The 17,473-nt window shown below is 33.8% G+C and overlaps 1 protein-coding gene across 1 annotated transcript; it reads right to left on the bottom strand.

Annotated features, from left to right (window-relative positions):
• Positions 1–7,486: 7,486 nt before the first annotated feature.
• On the bottom strand, positions 7,487–10,580 carry LOC140864663 (TORTIFOLIA1-like protein 3). Its single transcript, XM_073268956.1, has 4 exons — positions 9,620–10,580; positions 9,435–9,543; positions 8,417–8,892; positions 7,487–8,215 (listed from the first exon to the last, which is right to left on the bottom strand). Exons 1-4 carry the CDS (start codon positions 10,427–10,429, stop codon positions 7,871–7,873), a joined length of 1,740 nt encoding a protein of 579 aa, XP_073125057.1. The 5' UTR covers positions 10,430–10,580; the 3' UTR covers positions 7,487–7,870.
• Between the last annotated feature and the right edge of the window lie 6,893 nt (positions 10,581–17,473).

Here is a 17,473-nt window from a genome sequence, read left to right as displayed (position 1 = left end):
TAGTTGAGGTACTGCATTGAGAAAGGATATGCGTGGCGTCGTGGAGACTCGGAATCCCACTCCTTGTTTTAAAAAATAAAATAAACCATCTAAATTCTTATATATATTAAAAAAAATGTAAAACACCACAATTTTTTTTTTTTTTTTTTAAAAAACACTATACGCTAGAAATTAAAATATATTTATATACGTATCTAAAATGTGGAAGATAATAATATATTACAGATTTACTAAAATTTAAAGTAAACTTCTCCGCGCACGTCCCTAAAGAACAAGACAGCTTATTTGTACGAAGTTTTGTTTTTGTTCTTTAGCGCGAGAAAACTTGAAACTGATATAATTAAGTAAATACAAATAAAAATTCTCTTCATGAACTAACCCTCATGTTTAGTTGGAATTATAATGTATCATTTTATTATTTATTTATGTTACGTCAATCAAACATTGCGTATAAAAGTAAGATATTAACCTTAATATATAATTTTTATTTACATTTATTAATTATTAAAAAGGTAAAATTATTATAGGAGTAATTCATATTTAAGCTCCGTTTGGACATATACTTATAAAACATATTTATAAAAAAAATTTAAAAAGTTTTTATAAAACGTTTTTAAAGTTGTTTTAAAAATAAATATGTGTTTGAAAAACTATTCTATATATAAAAACATTTTAACATTTTAAAAGTCATGTTATTCATTTTTGCCTTTAATGGTTACGAGTTAAAAATATATAAAAATACCTTTAGGGTGCGTTTATTCAGCTTGATTACCATAAGATGAGTTTATTAATCAAATCTAATCCATTGTTTACTTACAAAAAATCATTTTTCTTCAAATCTCAAGGCCTGTAATTATACATTGATTTCATGAGATTTTTCATCCTTAATTACATGAAGTATAACATATCCTTCACAATATTTATGAAAAAAATTCTATAGAAATCCTAATATACCCTTCTTTAATTATTTTGTTTTCCTCCCAATTTCTCATATTTTTTATGACTCATTTTATCAATTTTATCTATTTTTAAAAAATACATAATTTTATACTCAATAATTTCGATAAGTAAAAATGACTCACATTTGAATCAATAATAATTTACAATATTCAACAATAATTCAATCTCAATTATATGAATACAAAATTAAAAATAATATTATTTATCATAGGTGGAGGGTAAAACTGTAAGTCGTCCATCAATAATTATTTCAATTCCAAAATTAATAACTCAAAGTAAACATGTTATTGTGTATCCATTATTATTCAACATCCTTCAAAATCATTTTAATAGTCCAAGTATGATTTATCCACATGTAATCAAATCTCATAAAGTAAACGCAGTCTTAAAGTGTTCTTTAAAAAAATATACTTGGAGAACACTTTTTAAAAAATAGTGCATTTTAAAAAAAAAAATTATCCAAACACACACTTTAAGTTTTCTTCATTTATAAAATACTAAAAACATTTTTAAAATACATGTCCAAATAAAATCTTAAAAACTTATTCCAATAATTCGATTTCACGCACATTAAAATATTCAAACTTGGACAACTTAAACAATTTACATTTAAATTGCTTGAGTAAAATACATTTAATTAGACACGCATTTAAATATTCTTCATTGAAAAACAATGTAGTTTGTGTTACACCGTGTATATCATATTAGAAGACATCGAAGAAATCAATTATCCCCGAGATCGATATCCATGGGATTATTTTATTTTATCTCTGATTCTCACATTAAATTTTATTTTATATAATATATGTGTGATACAATAACATATAATAAATCAATCATTAATAGCAATATGTTTCACGGGACAGGTAAAAATAAAGAATTTGCGCTAGTAGTTGCAGAATGTGAAGTGGTCCTACTCTCTTAAATTGAATGACATGCATGATTCTAAAAGTAAATATAAAGTCCCATTTAATTAAAATGTAAAACAATCGATATCATAAAATTGGTATTTATATATACTATATATAAAAAATGAGCGTGCTAGAGAGTGAGGAAACCATCTTTTCATCTCAAATTGCCCTTTTCTATTTTTTTTTTAAATTTTAACATTTCAAATTATAGTTTAGTCTCTTAATAATTTTTATAATTATATTTTAGTCCCTCAATAATTTGTATATCACATTAATAAAAAAAATATTGTATAAACACGTATCGTGTACACCAATACACTAGTTATTAATTATTGTTGTCCCTGCCGACTAATATAATAGAAATTAATCACTTTTGTTACGACCATATATTTTCACCATTATATTACTATTATTGATATGATCTACAAATTAAAACCAAAATTGTATTGCCTCGATACAATTTTAATTCTTATTCAATAGTAACTATTCAATTGTTGCATCAATTTGGTGTCACAAATGATGAGGGCATGTTAATAGGTCTATTGAATTCAATAAAGAGTGCTTGTAATAATGATTGTTTTTTATGAGCAAGGCCTTGTTTGCTCTTCAAGCATTCATTGTCTCTGTTTCCTTTATCGGTTAGTTTGTTTTGTCTTTTAACAGCCTAATTAACAATTCAAGAAAATGATTGACCTTACTAACTATAATAATAAAATATGCATATACATATATAGAGACTTGATCCCCGCACCCTAGGTGCGGGAAATCCGTGCACACCCGTGCTCAAAATAATTCCGATTGACTTAAAATTTTTATGGTAGGATCGTTTTAAAAATACGAATCCAATGATATATCATATGCTACAAATTTCAATCTCGATGGCCGGAATCGTGAAAATGACCAAAAGTTGCACATTTAACACTATTTCCAGTCATCTTTACGATTCCGGCCATCGAGATTGAAATTTGTAGCATATGATATATCGTTGGATTCGTATTTTTAAAACGATCCTATCGTAAAAATTTCAAGTCAATCGAAATTATTTTGAGTACGGATTCCCCGCATCCTAGGGTGCGGGGATCAAATCTCTACATATATATATATATATATAAATATCATAGAATATTAAGACAATATTTGCAACATCTCTATAATCGTGTTTTTAGATATTGTAACTACTAAATATTGTTACTTGACAAAAATAATGAAAACAGATTTATATGAGATCATACCATAGATCAAATTTGTAAGACGAATATTTTTTATGAAAAAAATATTACATTCCTTTACAAACATGAACTAGGTTGATTCTTCTCACATAGGTACGCGAGATTGTCACACAAAATGCCTACTAAAAAAGTTGTTGAATTAATGGTTTTTTTTAGAGTCATTCCCAGCTAAATCAATTAACATATGATTGGGCGTTTACTTTGATGATTAATCCGATATAGGAAAAAATACACTAAATTAAAAGTTCTTTAAAATAATAATAATAAAAAAACGAATTCTTAATTTTTTTGGTTGAGGTTGGACACCTAATCCATCACACATTAATCTGGTCGTGAACATCTAATTTATAACAAACTCACTAATTAATTGCGTATAGCTCTGTTGATCTATAGTAATAGAACATAAACAGAGAGGAGAAAAGGGGGCCCTTAATTTATTCATTTAATTTTCATTATTAAATTGTAAAATTAGGCTACCGGAAATTAATTGGCTCGATGATTATGGATTTTATATCCGAGAGCCGAAAGCATATATTATTAGTTCACTAGGACTCATAGTTGATGTGTCCTTTGATTCATAAATAGCACAGATCTTCATGCGAAACCTTTCAGGCAGTGATCGAGCACTTTGTTCACAAGGTGTTCATTTGAAACATCATTTCCTATATCGATTGCCTCATTCTCAATCTTACTTAAGCGGCGTTCATATTCGTCCGTTGTCTCACTTTCATCTATTCTCAAATTTTCAAATTAAGTAGTGAGAATCTTCTTTTTAATTCTACGCACGCTTTCAAATCCTTCACATTGCTTTTGAAGTTTTTCCCAAGCCTGTTTAGCACAAACACAATTTGTAATTAATGCAAACATATTAGAATCAACAGAGATAAATATAACATTAAGGGCTTTAGCATTCTGGTTTGAGGCTGCTGTTTCATCAGCATTCCACTCTGTTTCTGGTTTGAGAAGAAAATCCCCCTCTTCATCAGTTTTTTTCATCAGTTGTTCTCGGTAGGGTGTAAGAGAATCATGCTACTCGTGAATAGCTCGTGAGTAGTTCGGTCAAAAGCTCGAGCTCGAGTATACAAAATACGAGTCGAGCTCGAGCTTGAGTAGTATGATACTCGGGCTTGACTCGACTCGTTTGCACCTGTGGGGACCTCGGGTTGCTAATCTCATCTTAAGGGCAATTAACGATTAATAAAACAATTAATCAGATATTAAAAGAATAAATAAACCAAAAGCTAAAAAAAAAAATTTTAAGAGCCTCGCTCGATCGGTGACATTCACCCGATCGAGCGAGCTATAAAATCGAGCTCTCAGGTCTGCACATATTTTGGTCTCGCTCGATCGGTCAAATCCTATCGATCGAGCGAGCAAGAAATATTCAAGTTTTTGCCCAATAAAAACAGGCCTCGCTCGATCGGTAACATTCACCCGATCGAGCGGGCTCCTTTTTCAGAAAATGTCTGCAATATTTTCTTGCTGTCAAACCTTGCATCATCAGTCCAAATGCATTCAATATCAACTCAATTCATGGTTTATAAATTCTAAAACATGCATATCAACATGTATAAAGTTTCAAGTATCAAATCATACATTTAATACATCAATCGAATAGCGTAAAAACATGTAACGATAAGCTACACTAAGTCTCAAAAGTGAGCTTAAATCACAAGTTTCATGTCAAATTCAATACTATCTATCTACCATTCTTCAGCTTAAATCCGAGTCCACACTTGCTAAGTCTCTCCCCCGAGCTATCAACGTCATCTCAGACTAGCTCCTGCCCCATCTATTGCAATGCACACATACAAAACAAAGCAACATCCGGATAAACTCCGGTGAGAAATCATCTCAATATAAGCAACATATCAAAAGCGTTAAATAAATCATTTCAAATAACTCTAAACATAACGACTCACGAATAGAGTAATTAACACTTCGAATAAGAATTGATTCATATAAATTCGTTGCCATCAAAATTCATAAATGATCTTGACATAGATATCCATCTATCGAAGTCGTCTTAGAATTGAAAATAAGATCGCCTCAGATCTTGGCATAGAATCAATTCATATCATCATCGTATCATAATCATATCGACTCAAATCAAAGATCCACTACCTGGGATGGATCGACAACATCAAAATCAAATCAAAACAATAAATATGTATGTGGTTTTGGCGGGACAACTCAAGAATAATCGTTCTTGAGTTTCAAAATCCCTGACTTGCGATGTCGTCATTATACCTTCGTATTTCTTCTGTTTTGAACGCTTTAAATCTGAAACATAGCATCAAAACATTCATATCAATCTTCATTCTAATCAATCATTTCAGAATCGAATCACAATCATCAATATATCGTCAATCAACATCATTTCAAACCTCACATATTCTTCTTTGGTTCGAATTCGGAGTCTTAAGTCGTTAGCCTTCTAACTAGTCGGAAACTGAGAAATAAAATTTCTATATCATCGATAACATCTAAAAGAGCATCTCATCTCAGTCATAGGCTATCAAAACGGCTTTAAATCATCAATCGACGGCGTAGCGATTCAAAATCGAAAATCGACGAAATATCGAAATCAATTCGAACTTCATTTCAATATTCATATCAACAATAATCATCACATATCAGCTGAATAACATCATATTCCCAACATATCAGAAGTCTAAATTCAAGATACAAGCTGTGAAAACTCATTAGAATTCATACGGCTTCAAGTAACAGATTCGACGTCGATACGGAAAGATAGAAACATTCAAAACTCAAGATTCATGCTCAACGTCTGATCTTTCCAACATACTGATTTCTAAATGTATGTGAAACATCAAAATACTTACATCAAATCGAATTCCTTGTCGCAAGGATTTCAGAACACTTTTCGGAATTGAAATCGGACGATCGGATCAAAAGTTAGGGCGTTTTGAAAATCATGAATTCAAAAGAAAAGAAGATGGTCTCGACTTCTGTTCAGAATTTTCTGAATTGAGAAATGAATAACACGTATCATGCTGATATTTCTGATTAAAAATCGGATATGTATTGCATATTTGCAATTTAACCCCTCAAGTCTTCATTAATTGCAATTCAGTTCTCGGCCTTCGTTTTAATTCAATTTCAATCCTAAATAATTTAAGAATATTAGAATTTAAATCGAAACCCTAAATATTCCCAAATTAAATATACTTGGATTAGAATTAAATAAGTTCGGATTAAATCAATTAATCCCGGCCTTTTGCACATTAGTCCTCGAAACTTCGATATTTGCAAATCAGTCCCTGATCGGGTTGTATCTTCAAAATTAATCTTCTTTAATTCCCGAAACATGGAATTTAATCTTAAATTCCATAAATATTCAAATCGAATATTTATTCTTTTAATTTAAGAATTCTCGGAATTTAATTCTCAAAATCCGTAAATTCTCAAATTAAATATTTTCGGCTCGAAAATTAAATCTATCATTTCCATAACTTCTCAAATCAATATTAGCCCATAATATGGAATTTAATTCTCAAATCCCATAATTAATAATTTAATATTTTCAGGCCTTAGAGCACCCCTTGTTCTCGGTGGACTCCAGCCATGTAAGACACATTGCCAAGCTTGTATGTATATTTGCAATTCAACGACCATTCCATGTGTTTTTCACTAGATGCAACATAAAAGGAAGTGAGAACATTTGATTTCATAGAGTACTTTGGTCTCCTGGTTGAAAAGGTGGAGCTTGAACAAGATGACATGCCACTGAACCATTTTGAGGAATCACAAAAGACACAAGTAAAGAGCTTCTTCGATAACTTGTTATAAAAGAGCTTATGAGATAGACTTATCCAAGGAAATGAAAAAAATATGTCTCCACCGTTTTGGTTCGAAAGATGAAGCATTAGTTGATCACGTATGTTTATTTCGTCCAACGCTTTGACTCAGTTACTACAAAGGACCCTAGTCTTATCCCATGGATGCTTCCGAAAACATGTTAGTTTCTTTAGCTATACATATGTCAGCTGCATAAAAAGCAGGTACATTATTGTGCTTGAGTGAACTCTACGTGCCTTTATTTTTTTAATTTTAGAGGCTTGATTGCGTATTTGGGGGACAAAGGCTGTCTTTGTTGGGGAAAGAAAAGGAAAAAACATTGGTCTTATGGAATCCAATCTACTTTCATGTCGAGTGGGTGCATTATGTTTTAGAAGGCTGGCAAAGTGGTCTCTCATGGTCAAAAGGAACAATGATGTTCGGTTGCAAGTCACTGGTCCATTGCAGTCTACAAACTCTCTTTGTATTGTATTGTATTGTATTATTCTAGATATATCAAGAGTTGTATTCTAGGTATTTTTGTGCAAGATGTTAGTACGAACATACGTTAAGAAACAAACCATGTGAATTTCATCAACACTTTTTTGTAATCAAGTCTCCCACTCACATAAAGGCAGGACCCAAGTATTTTCTCTGTATTTAGAAACAATATAAAGGTTGTGGAGGCATCAAAGTTTTAATCTCATTCCAATCAATACATGTTGAAAACCAGCATTCACATATTTACATATCACTCAAAAAGGAGATGACCTTTAGTCTACAAAGAATGAAAACATAATCTCAATGAATAAGAGAAAACAGAAAAGGGACAGAGAGAAACCAAGAGCATCCCATCCTTCATCGAGGATGTTTCGATGCCGCTTCTGTTCCAGTATTTTTCACCGAAAATAGTATGCTATGAAACCATACTAGTTGTGACATAGAACGACGTCAAGATATCGTTTATCATCAAGCTCGACGAGTATCAGCCAATGGGTTCTTAATAATCCCCAGACCACCTTGGACCTGATACCCTCGATTTTCCAGCCTAGGCACGGTATCATCTCCAATCCTATCGATGCCACGTGCTGCAGGGGTTCCGGTTGAGGAACGACCTTCTGTTCTTCTCCACAGCTTCCAGGTCAAGAAATTTGTACCTGGTAACTTGCAACACATGGATCCAGCAGCATTATTTTGTGACATCCTTCCGGTTGAAACAGCTAAATCAAGTGAAATTTCATCCAAAGCCAGCTCCAAACCACGAACACGCGCCTCCAGAGATTGCATACCAATCTGTGAGTTCCCCATAAATTTCTAGACATGCACGGAATAAAGAAATATCAGGACAATGCTGTAGGAGTACACAATGTGGGAACTAAATTTGGATATCTAGGATCTCCATTATATATCAGAATTACGAATCGAAACATGTTTCATACAATTAAAGACATCTGGAGAAACTTGTAGTTGTAGAAGCCAGTGACATGTAAAAGGAATCTGATAAGTGATAAGCACCTGGAGAAGGTCTAACAAATGGGACTGCTGGTTTTCAATCTGAACAAGTTGAGTTCGGATCTGAGTCAGGTCCTCGCATTCTCTCTGGTTTTGACAGGCGTCTCCGGTCTCATCGAACAAGGCCCGTCTGGTCTCGGGCTTCTCAAATTGTTTGCAGTCCCCTTTATCCAGTGGATTATCATCAGAAAGAGAGCCGCGGGAAGAACCAGTAGCTGGGATTGGAACAGCATTTTCAACGTTCCCATTCGAAGTCGGTTTCTTGAGATCCAGCTTCCTAAACATGGCCGGCCGACTTTTATTTTCATTACCACCAAATGTAGTTCTTTTTCTAGCCGTGGAGACCGGAGAGTTATCGGACAAAGGTGTTGTTCTATAAGGTGGGGTTTCAAGAGGGATCCTTCTCCTAACATGTGGCGTCGGCATCGTAGAACCAGTGGACGATTTGGTGACAGGAGGACACACATCGTTAGCCTTTTCTGTACACAAACCAACAAAATAAGAACTGAAGTCTATAAAATTACTGGAACAGTAAAAAACAATCTTAAACCACCATTCCACCAATCTACAATACAACACTTGAAATTGACAAAAGTATTAATTGTGGGCCAAAAGGCGTTAAAAAGATGCTGGACAGATGAGACCTATCAGTATTGTAATCCAAATGAAGGCATGCAATTAAATGAAATCAGAAAGGACAGAATAAGAGGAAGAAGGACCATTCCAAACAAATTACAGAGTCCAGCAAATTTAAGAAAGAACAATTTCACAATGCCACTGATCATTTTGCATTGGCAGACATGGAAGGATCCAACAACCGACAGTAAAAGCAAATGGCAGGCTCAACAAATTTTTTGTTAAAAAAAAATTGAATCTTTCATCAGTTTCCATTCATCTCTTCAAGAAAACAGAGTCTAAAAACATTTAGATCATGAGATCTGAAAGCTTTAATCAAAATGAATCAACAAGAAGCAAATTTCTGTCAAGAATTATAACAATTACAAGACAAATAAAATACTACCTTTAGCCGATGATTGGGATCCGGGTGGCGGCGATTCGGCTCCGGATAGATCAGGAATCTCCTTCCAAGCCTCTATTAACAGATTCATGGCCTCCCGTGCCGCCTTCACCTGATCAAATTAACACACATTGCATCACACACATCAAGAAATCACAGTTTAACTGAATTCTTTGTTAGAACCAAACCTTGTCAAATTTCTTAGCTTCAAAAGTTTTCAAGCATGAATCCTTGTACTCCGACAAGGAGTCTTTCTCCACCGCCACAAATTTTACCAATGCCTCGGCCGCCGCTTTCCTCGCAGCCCAATCATCGCTACTCAAGGAATCCACCAAACACACGACCAAATTCTTGATCAAAATCTTCCCACAATTACTGAACACTCCATTCAGTCCAACAATACTGCCAATCGCCGCCAGAAGGGCGGCTTTTGCCTTGAAACTATCACATTTCCCCAGTTTCTGAAGCCTGGGCAACAACCTTCTCAAGCTCCCAACGTCTACACTTCGGGATCCTTCGATTATCGCAGCCAAACATAATGCTGCCCCGGTTTGAGTATGTATATCCTGCTCGGTGAAGAGAGATTCGAGGAATGGTTTCGTGAGTGAAGTAAATGGAGGGTTTGTGACGTGAGAGGAGAGGGAGAGGGCAGCAGCGACGCAGGCGGTGCGTACGGAGGAGTCCGGATCTCGGAGTCGGCGCACGATGGAAGTGAGAATTTTGGAGAGGTGAGGGGAAAGGGAATTTCCATGATTCTCAGACAGAACGGAGACCAGGCGGAGGCACTGGCGGCGGACGGGGGACTTGTCGGACGAGTCGGTGGCGGAGATAGATGACAGGAACGACGGGAGAGAAGCGGCGGAGAGGGTTTTGGCGATGGATTCGAGCTCAGTAGCCGCGGCGGAATGCGTGTCCCGGTCGGAGAGCTTGTGGAGGCACGTGAGCACGCGGTGCTTGAACTCGCGTGCCTGCGCTTGCTTCGAATCGGAAGCGTGCATGTCTGGACGAGTGGCGGTGAATGTACGTCGGGGATGTACGGATTCAAGATCCTGGCGGCGCCGCCGGTACCGCCGGCTGCATCGCGGTGGCCGGGAAAGGCGTTTGAAGAGGTGCGGGACTTGAGTAGTTCAGCTAACTTTTCTTCTTCTTCTTATAAAGACGCTTCCTTCTGCGGTGGTTTATTTCGTCAAACGACGTCGTACTGGTTTTTGCATTAACTTTTCCAACTAAGAATTTATTGTTTAAATAAAATTAAATATATCTATACATTATATATTATTTTTTTATTTTTAAACAAAATATGTGAGTGATTTATGTCCTGAATAAATATTGTGATCTAATAAAGATGTAAAACATAATAGGAGAAATTCAATTTCACGCACATTAAAATCTTCAAACTTGGACAACTTAAACCATATATACAAAAATTTAAATTGCATGTGTTAAAATTTAAATACATTTAATTAGACATAAATTTAGCTTGTGTCACACCATATATATCATATTAGATTAGTTCCATCAGAAAAATTCTCAACATTTTTTAAGTTTTAACTGATCGTTCGTTCTTTTCAGAAATCTCAATAATATAGAAGACGTCGAAGAAATCCATTATCACCGAGATCTCGATATTCATGGGATTATTTTATTTTATCTCTGATTCTCACATTAAATTTTATATAATATATTCGTTTGATACAATGATATATAATAAATCAAGCATTAATAGCGATATGTTTCCCGGGACAGGTAACAATTTGCGCCAGTAGTTGCAGAATGTGAAGTGGTCCTATTCTCTTCAAATGAATGTCATGCATGATTCTAAAGTAGATACAAATAGGGTTGGAACCAGGAATACTGGAAAAAAAATATCAAATTATATTGATATCGTATCGAAATTTTTTAATATATAGACATTTTTTGATATATTTAATTTTTTTCGATATTTATACAATATCAATATATATTTTTTTTATACTAAAATTTCGAAATTTCAATATCGATATCGATATGAATTTTTTCATAATATGATATTTTTGTTCTGCTGTACCGAAAAATTATCCCTAAATATAAAGTTCTATTTAATTAAAATGTAAAACAATCCATATTGTAAAATTTGCATTTATTATTAATTATTGCTGTCCCTGCCGACTAGTATAATAGAAATTAATCACTATTTATTACAACCATTTTCACCATTGTATTACCATTATTGATTTATTATGATCTACAGCTTAAAACCAATATTATATTGCCTCGATACTATTTAAAATTTTTATTCAATAGTGTTACTATTCAACTGTTGCATAAATTTGGTGTCATAAATGATGAGGGCATGTTAATAGGCTTATTGAATTCAATCAATAGTGCTTGTAATAATGATTGTTTTTTTAATTTTATGAGTAAGGCCTTGTTTGCTATTTAAGCATTCGTTGTTTCTGTTTCCTTTTTCGGTTAGTTTTTTGTCTTTTAACAGCCTAATTAACAATTCAAGAGAATGATTGACCTTTACTAATTATTATTATTATTAATAATAAAATATGCATATACGTATATATATATATATATCATAGAATATTTGCAATATCTCTATAATTATTTTTTACATGTTGCAAACACTCACTAAATATCGTTATTTGATAAATAAAAAACAAAAACAAATTAATATGATATTGTCTCACATATCACTTTTGTAAAACAAATATTTTTTATGCACACAAAGTAACTACTAAAAAAATGGTTGAATTAATGGGTTTTTAAGCCATTCCCAGCTAAATCAATTAACATATGATTGGACGTTTACTTAATTTGATGATTAATCCATTAAAAAACACTAAATTTAAAAAGTTCTTTAAAAATAATAAAAATAAAAAATTGTTAATTTTTTTGGTTGAGGTTGGACACCTAATCCATCGCTCATTAATATGGTCGTCAACCTCTAATTTATACCAAACTCACTAATTGCGTATAGCTCTGTTGATCTATATTTAGTGCATAAATAGAGAGGAGAAAAGGGGGACATTAATTTATTCATTTAATTCTCATTATTTAGTTGTAAAATTAGGCTACCAGAAATTAATTGGCTCGATGATTATGGATTTTATATCCGATCATTTGTGGTTATGAAGTAGTTTTTCTCTATAATTGATAAAATATTATTAGATTTTATTTGGAGAATATGCATTGTTCATATTTTGACACAAGATGTAATATTAATATTAAATGGAACGAAAACATATTAATTATTGATTGATAGACACGATCCTTCCAATGAAAATGGGTCCCAATAAGTTAAAATGTCACACACACACACATATATATATATATATATCAAAATATTTATTGAATTTGCATACAAGCCAAGATATATTACAAGACACCTGTGGGCATTATTGCTTGAGAGAGACCTCAGCACCAACCCCCCATGTGCATTTTTTTTGCATAGAAAATCGAAGAACTAACACATTTTAATCCAAATACAATGAAGCAGTTAATGTCTCAATTAATTATATAAGTATATTATATATATATATATATAGAGTTCTTTTATGGTGTCCAACACTATATGCACACTTCATGTCCATCATGTACAAGTCAACTCATCTATTGTACCGGTCAACTCATCTATTGTACATAGTGGGCATGAAGTGGGCATATAATGTTGGGCATATAATATATATATATAGTTCTTCTATGGTGCCCAACATTATATGCTCACTTCATGCCCACCATGTACAAGTCAACTCATCTATTGTACCGGTCAACTCATCTATTGTACATGGTGGGCATAAAGTGGGCATATAGTGTTGGACACCATAAAAGAACTCTATATATATATATATATATATATATATATATATAATAATATAATGATGCAGGTGTTGTATGTATGCACAGTCTTTTTTCATAGTTTTTTGTTAGTCCGTTTGACTTAATTAATATGTATTTAGTTAATAAAATATTTGTATTTTTATAATTTTTTTCGTGGAATACGATCATATACATTTATATATTATAGTTCGTAAATTTTGGTAATGTGATGATTATCAAAATTGATAGGGGTCATGTGATTGTGTTACAGTTGACTAGGATAATATGATAATTGTCGAAACGAATTTGTAACCAAAACACAAATGAACAATGAATGAGTCATATATATCAAGAGACCAACTTTTTGAAAGAGTGGGTGCCCGGTGAGCCAACTTGTGGCTAAGGGCTTTGATGACTCTTTGTATAAACAATCTTTTGTTTAATATAATTTACACTTTTATTAATGACAATGACTTTATCTTTCTTCATATTGTTATATTGTGATATACTATTGTTGTTTTGATAAAGACCTTGAATATACTATAGTGTATGTAAGATGTGGTAGAACATGGAGATGTCTATCATGAAACACATCTTATAGTCACTGTGTATTCTAAACTGTTCCTAGTCGATTGAGCCGTCCGATAATAAGGATAAGGATCGCTCGAGTTTGAGACTAGCATTTGCGATGCAGAGTACCACGTTTCATTGGTAAGGAACATAGAGATGTTCGAAGCATGCAAATGGATATTCATACGATTAATGATCGAACTACCCTATCCGGACTTTCCAAGTGGTTATCAGTTATCGAGTGGATAAAGTCCGCGGTTTTGGTTGTACACCATTAGTCCTTACTACTTGAAACATCATTGAGACTCTATATGCTAGTACTGTGCTTTGACTCGTTTACCGACTCTATTGGGGTCATCAGGTGTCGAGATTGGGTACAGTTACGACACATATAGGAGTCGATGCTTTGTTGTCAAGGATTCACCACATACTTGCGAGTGTGGATATCCTATGCGATCTGAGGAGGTATTAGTGTGACGAATCTCTGGCCAGAGTACATGATGTGTTTTAAGAAATGGTTTCTTAGTAGCACATGCGATGTCACTATTTGATCTTCAAGATGTATTGCATAGTTATCGAATCTCGAACGATTCTCGATTTACCAATGGTTGTTGATTCGATCGGGATATATGGATGAAGGGACCGTACTGTACGCTAACCAAAATCTATTGGTTCTTGCAGGCACTATTAGTGATACCTAGGGAATCATGGGGCGATGTTTCTAGGCGCTCTTACCATGATTCGATGGGCAAGTCGGAAATTGTTGTTCCGAGTCACAAGGAGTTGTGAGCCCACGGCTAGCTGTATCTCTGAACCATTGAGGGTCACACAGAGTAATGGATTTTTAATCCCCGTTGAGATAGTTAAATTTAAAGAGTTAAATTTAATGAACAAAGAAGTTGGACTTCTTATTTAAGAGTAGAGGAGTAAGATTTTCTAAAATGACATAGGGATGGGCATTTTTGGAAATCACTGAATTCGGATTCAGAAAAATTTATCTTGACTTTAAAAGGTGCAGAAATGGTTTCTGTGCACATTGGTGAAATTGGTTTATCAATCGGAGTCATGATGAATTTTATATTAATTTCTGAACATGCGGGCTTTGCTTGTCGGGCTTGAACTTATGACTAATGGGCCCTAAGCTGTTAGCGGCCTACATTATAAATAAGTTATTGCAGTACAGAAATTACACACAACAGGTCACAAATTTTCGAAAAACCTAGTATTTTTCTCTGACAGTGGCCGCCCCCCTCCCCTCTGCTCGGAAAAATCCAGTCTGTGAATTTTGAATTACAGTCTGGTTTAACGGATCAAATTCGTTAATTCTCTTCGTAGAAACTTCTGATAGATTTTCTAGTGCAATCTATCAGAAGGATTAATTATCCGTTCGTGGACCTGATTGAAGAACAGTTCGTCCATCAGTTCCAGGGATATACAACAAGAGCAGAGCAATCTGTTGGTGTCCATAATCTCGATTCGAGATTGGAGGTAAAAATTTATAATTGTTATTTAATTTTTACACGCACAATTTAATCGTAAAGTTTTGATACCCATTATGGAATCGTTCCATATAAAATTTTTAAACTTCCGCTGCACCGGGTATCAATTCTGATTGATCTGATCGTCGTTCACCATCAGTGGTATCAAAGCCAGGTTGCTCAGATCAAGCGATTAAATTAATCGATTGTACAAAAATTTTTAAGCCTCGGTTTTTGAAACAAAATAAATATTTTAAAAATAAAATTTTTTTTTTTCGGGCAAAACCCGGGCAGCGATTGGATCGCTGCCCGGGGGGGGGGGGCAGCGATCGTCGCTGCCCTAGGGGCAGCCTGGCTGCCCGGCCCGAGCCCCTTTGGGGCGCGGGCAGCCCGGGAGTGTCCCGGGCGGCCCGCGAAAAATTATTTTTAATTTTTAAATTAAAATTTTAATATGTTAAAATTCTATTTTGGTCCGATCGAAAATTGTTTTTGATTGGTCCACGAGGCGTCGGATCGAATTGTTCGAGTCCGAAAATTTTAAAATTGATTTTTGGATAAATTTGAATTTTTTGAAAATTTTAATATTTTATCCGTTAAATTTAATTTTGAAATTAATTATTTTTGGTACAATTGATGATAAGATATGATCTTATGGATATATTGAGTAAAATATGATTTTATGTATAAAATTGGATTTTATAGATAAAATATGATTTTATTTGATAAAAAGATAAAATATGATTTTGTATGTAAAATAAGATTTTATATATGAAATATGATTTTATCCTTTTAAATTTAAATTGTCATTGCATGTTATCAAATAAATTAATTTTGAATTAAATGTTATTGGATAAGGATGATCGATTGCCATGACCAATTTTGTAGGTGTATGTTAGGAATTTACATTTGTTTTTATTGTTGTTGGATTTATTAATGGGTCTGGTTTATGGCCCAATATGAATTGTCATATGTAATAAAAGTGGGCTTGGTTTATGGCCCGTTCCCACCCCTTAAAAATGTATCCCCTACTTGTCATTGTTATTTATTGTAAATACATTAGATTTAGTGGGAGATGAAGATTTGAAGACGGAGGTGGGCCCAGCAGACAATAAAGACAGAAAAAATGTAAATTGGAAGCACAATGTAATAGGATTGCATTGCATACTGCATATTACCTAGGATTGGACTAAGACTCGTGATTGACAACCACGGGTCGATTAAAAATGGAATCGATCATCCTATATAATATGTGATATTATTGTTGTATGCATGTTTTAGACAAAATTGTGTGAATCCGGCAAGCATAAAAAATTTTAAAAATAATGAGACAAATTTTCAAAATTAAAATCCCTCATTTTAAATATGATTTAAAATTGATATCAAGATAAATAAAGGAAATTTAAATTTGTTTAAATGTTCCTACCTTTCATCAACGATCAATGTATGAGATGCTACCCGCGGATACGGTCCGGCTCATATTATTGGGGGGGCCCGTTCGTCGGAAAGCTGTACATTGGATCAACACATGTTGTAAGTTGGGTGGAACTCCCATGGGATCGTCTCATATTATTGGGGGATCCACATGGCGACCGTCCATCACAACTTAATATTGATGGGTCATCTTGACATGTCACAATAAACGGCGTCATATTATTGGGCCCTTATTGGACATGAGATAAAAACGTGGAGGTTGCTTTGGAAGCAATTGGGCTCTACCTTTTGAAAATTATGGTTGGATGATATTATTCGGGACCATAGTTTGTCAATTGGACTCCATGTTCTCACTAAGGAAAATAGTTTCCCGTTTTCACTAGAGGGTAGTGAAATCGTTAAAATAGTGGGAGTGAGATTCATAAAATAAATTTCGCCTATTTTATGTCTTAGTAAATTACTTAAACAATCACTGATATTTGTCTGTTTCTTTTCAGTATTTCATAAAGATGAATTCGCGTAATCCACTTTTTTCGATCCTCGAACAAAATAAATTGACTGGCGCAAACTATACGGAATGGTTCCGTAAGTTGAAGATTGTCTTGACTTCGGAGAAGATGCTCTACGTGTTAGAAAAATCTCCTCCAAAGGAAGCACCAGCTGACATAAGTCCGGAAGAGTTAGCCAAACTTGATACATGGTGGGACCATGATATCAAGGCCAAATGCTATATGCAAGCCTCGATGTCTGATGAAC

Source organism: Henckelia pumila, chromosome 4 (assembly GCF_033568475.1).
Source record: "Henckelia pumila isolate YLH828 chromosome 4, ASM3356847v2, whole genome shotgun sequence".
NCBI lineage: Eukaryota > Viridiplantae > Streptophyta > Magnoliopsida > Lamiales > Gesneriaceae > Henckelia > Henckelia pumila.
Note: the sequence above shows the minus strand (reverse complement) of the source record. Positions and strands in the feature narration are given on the sequence as shown.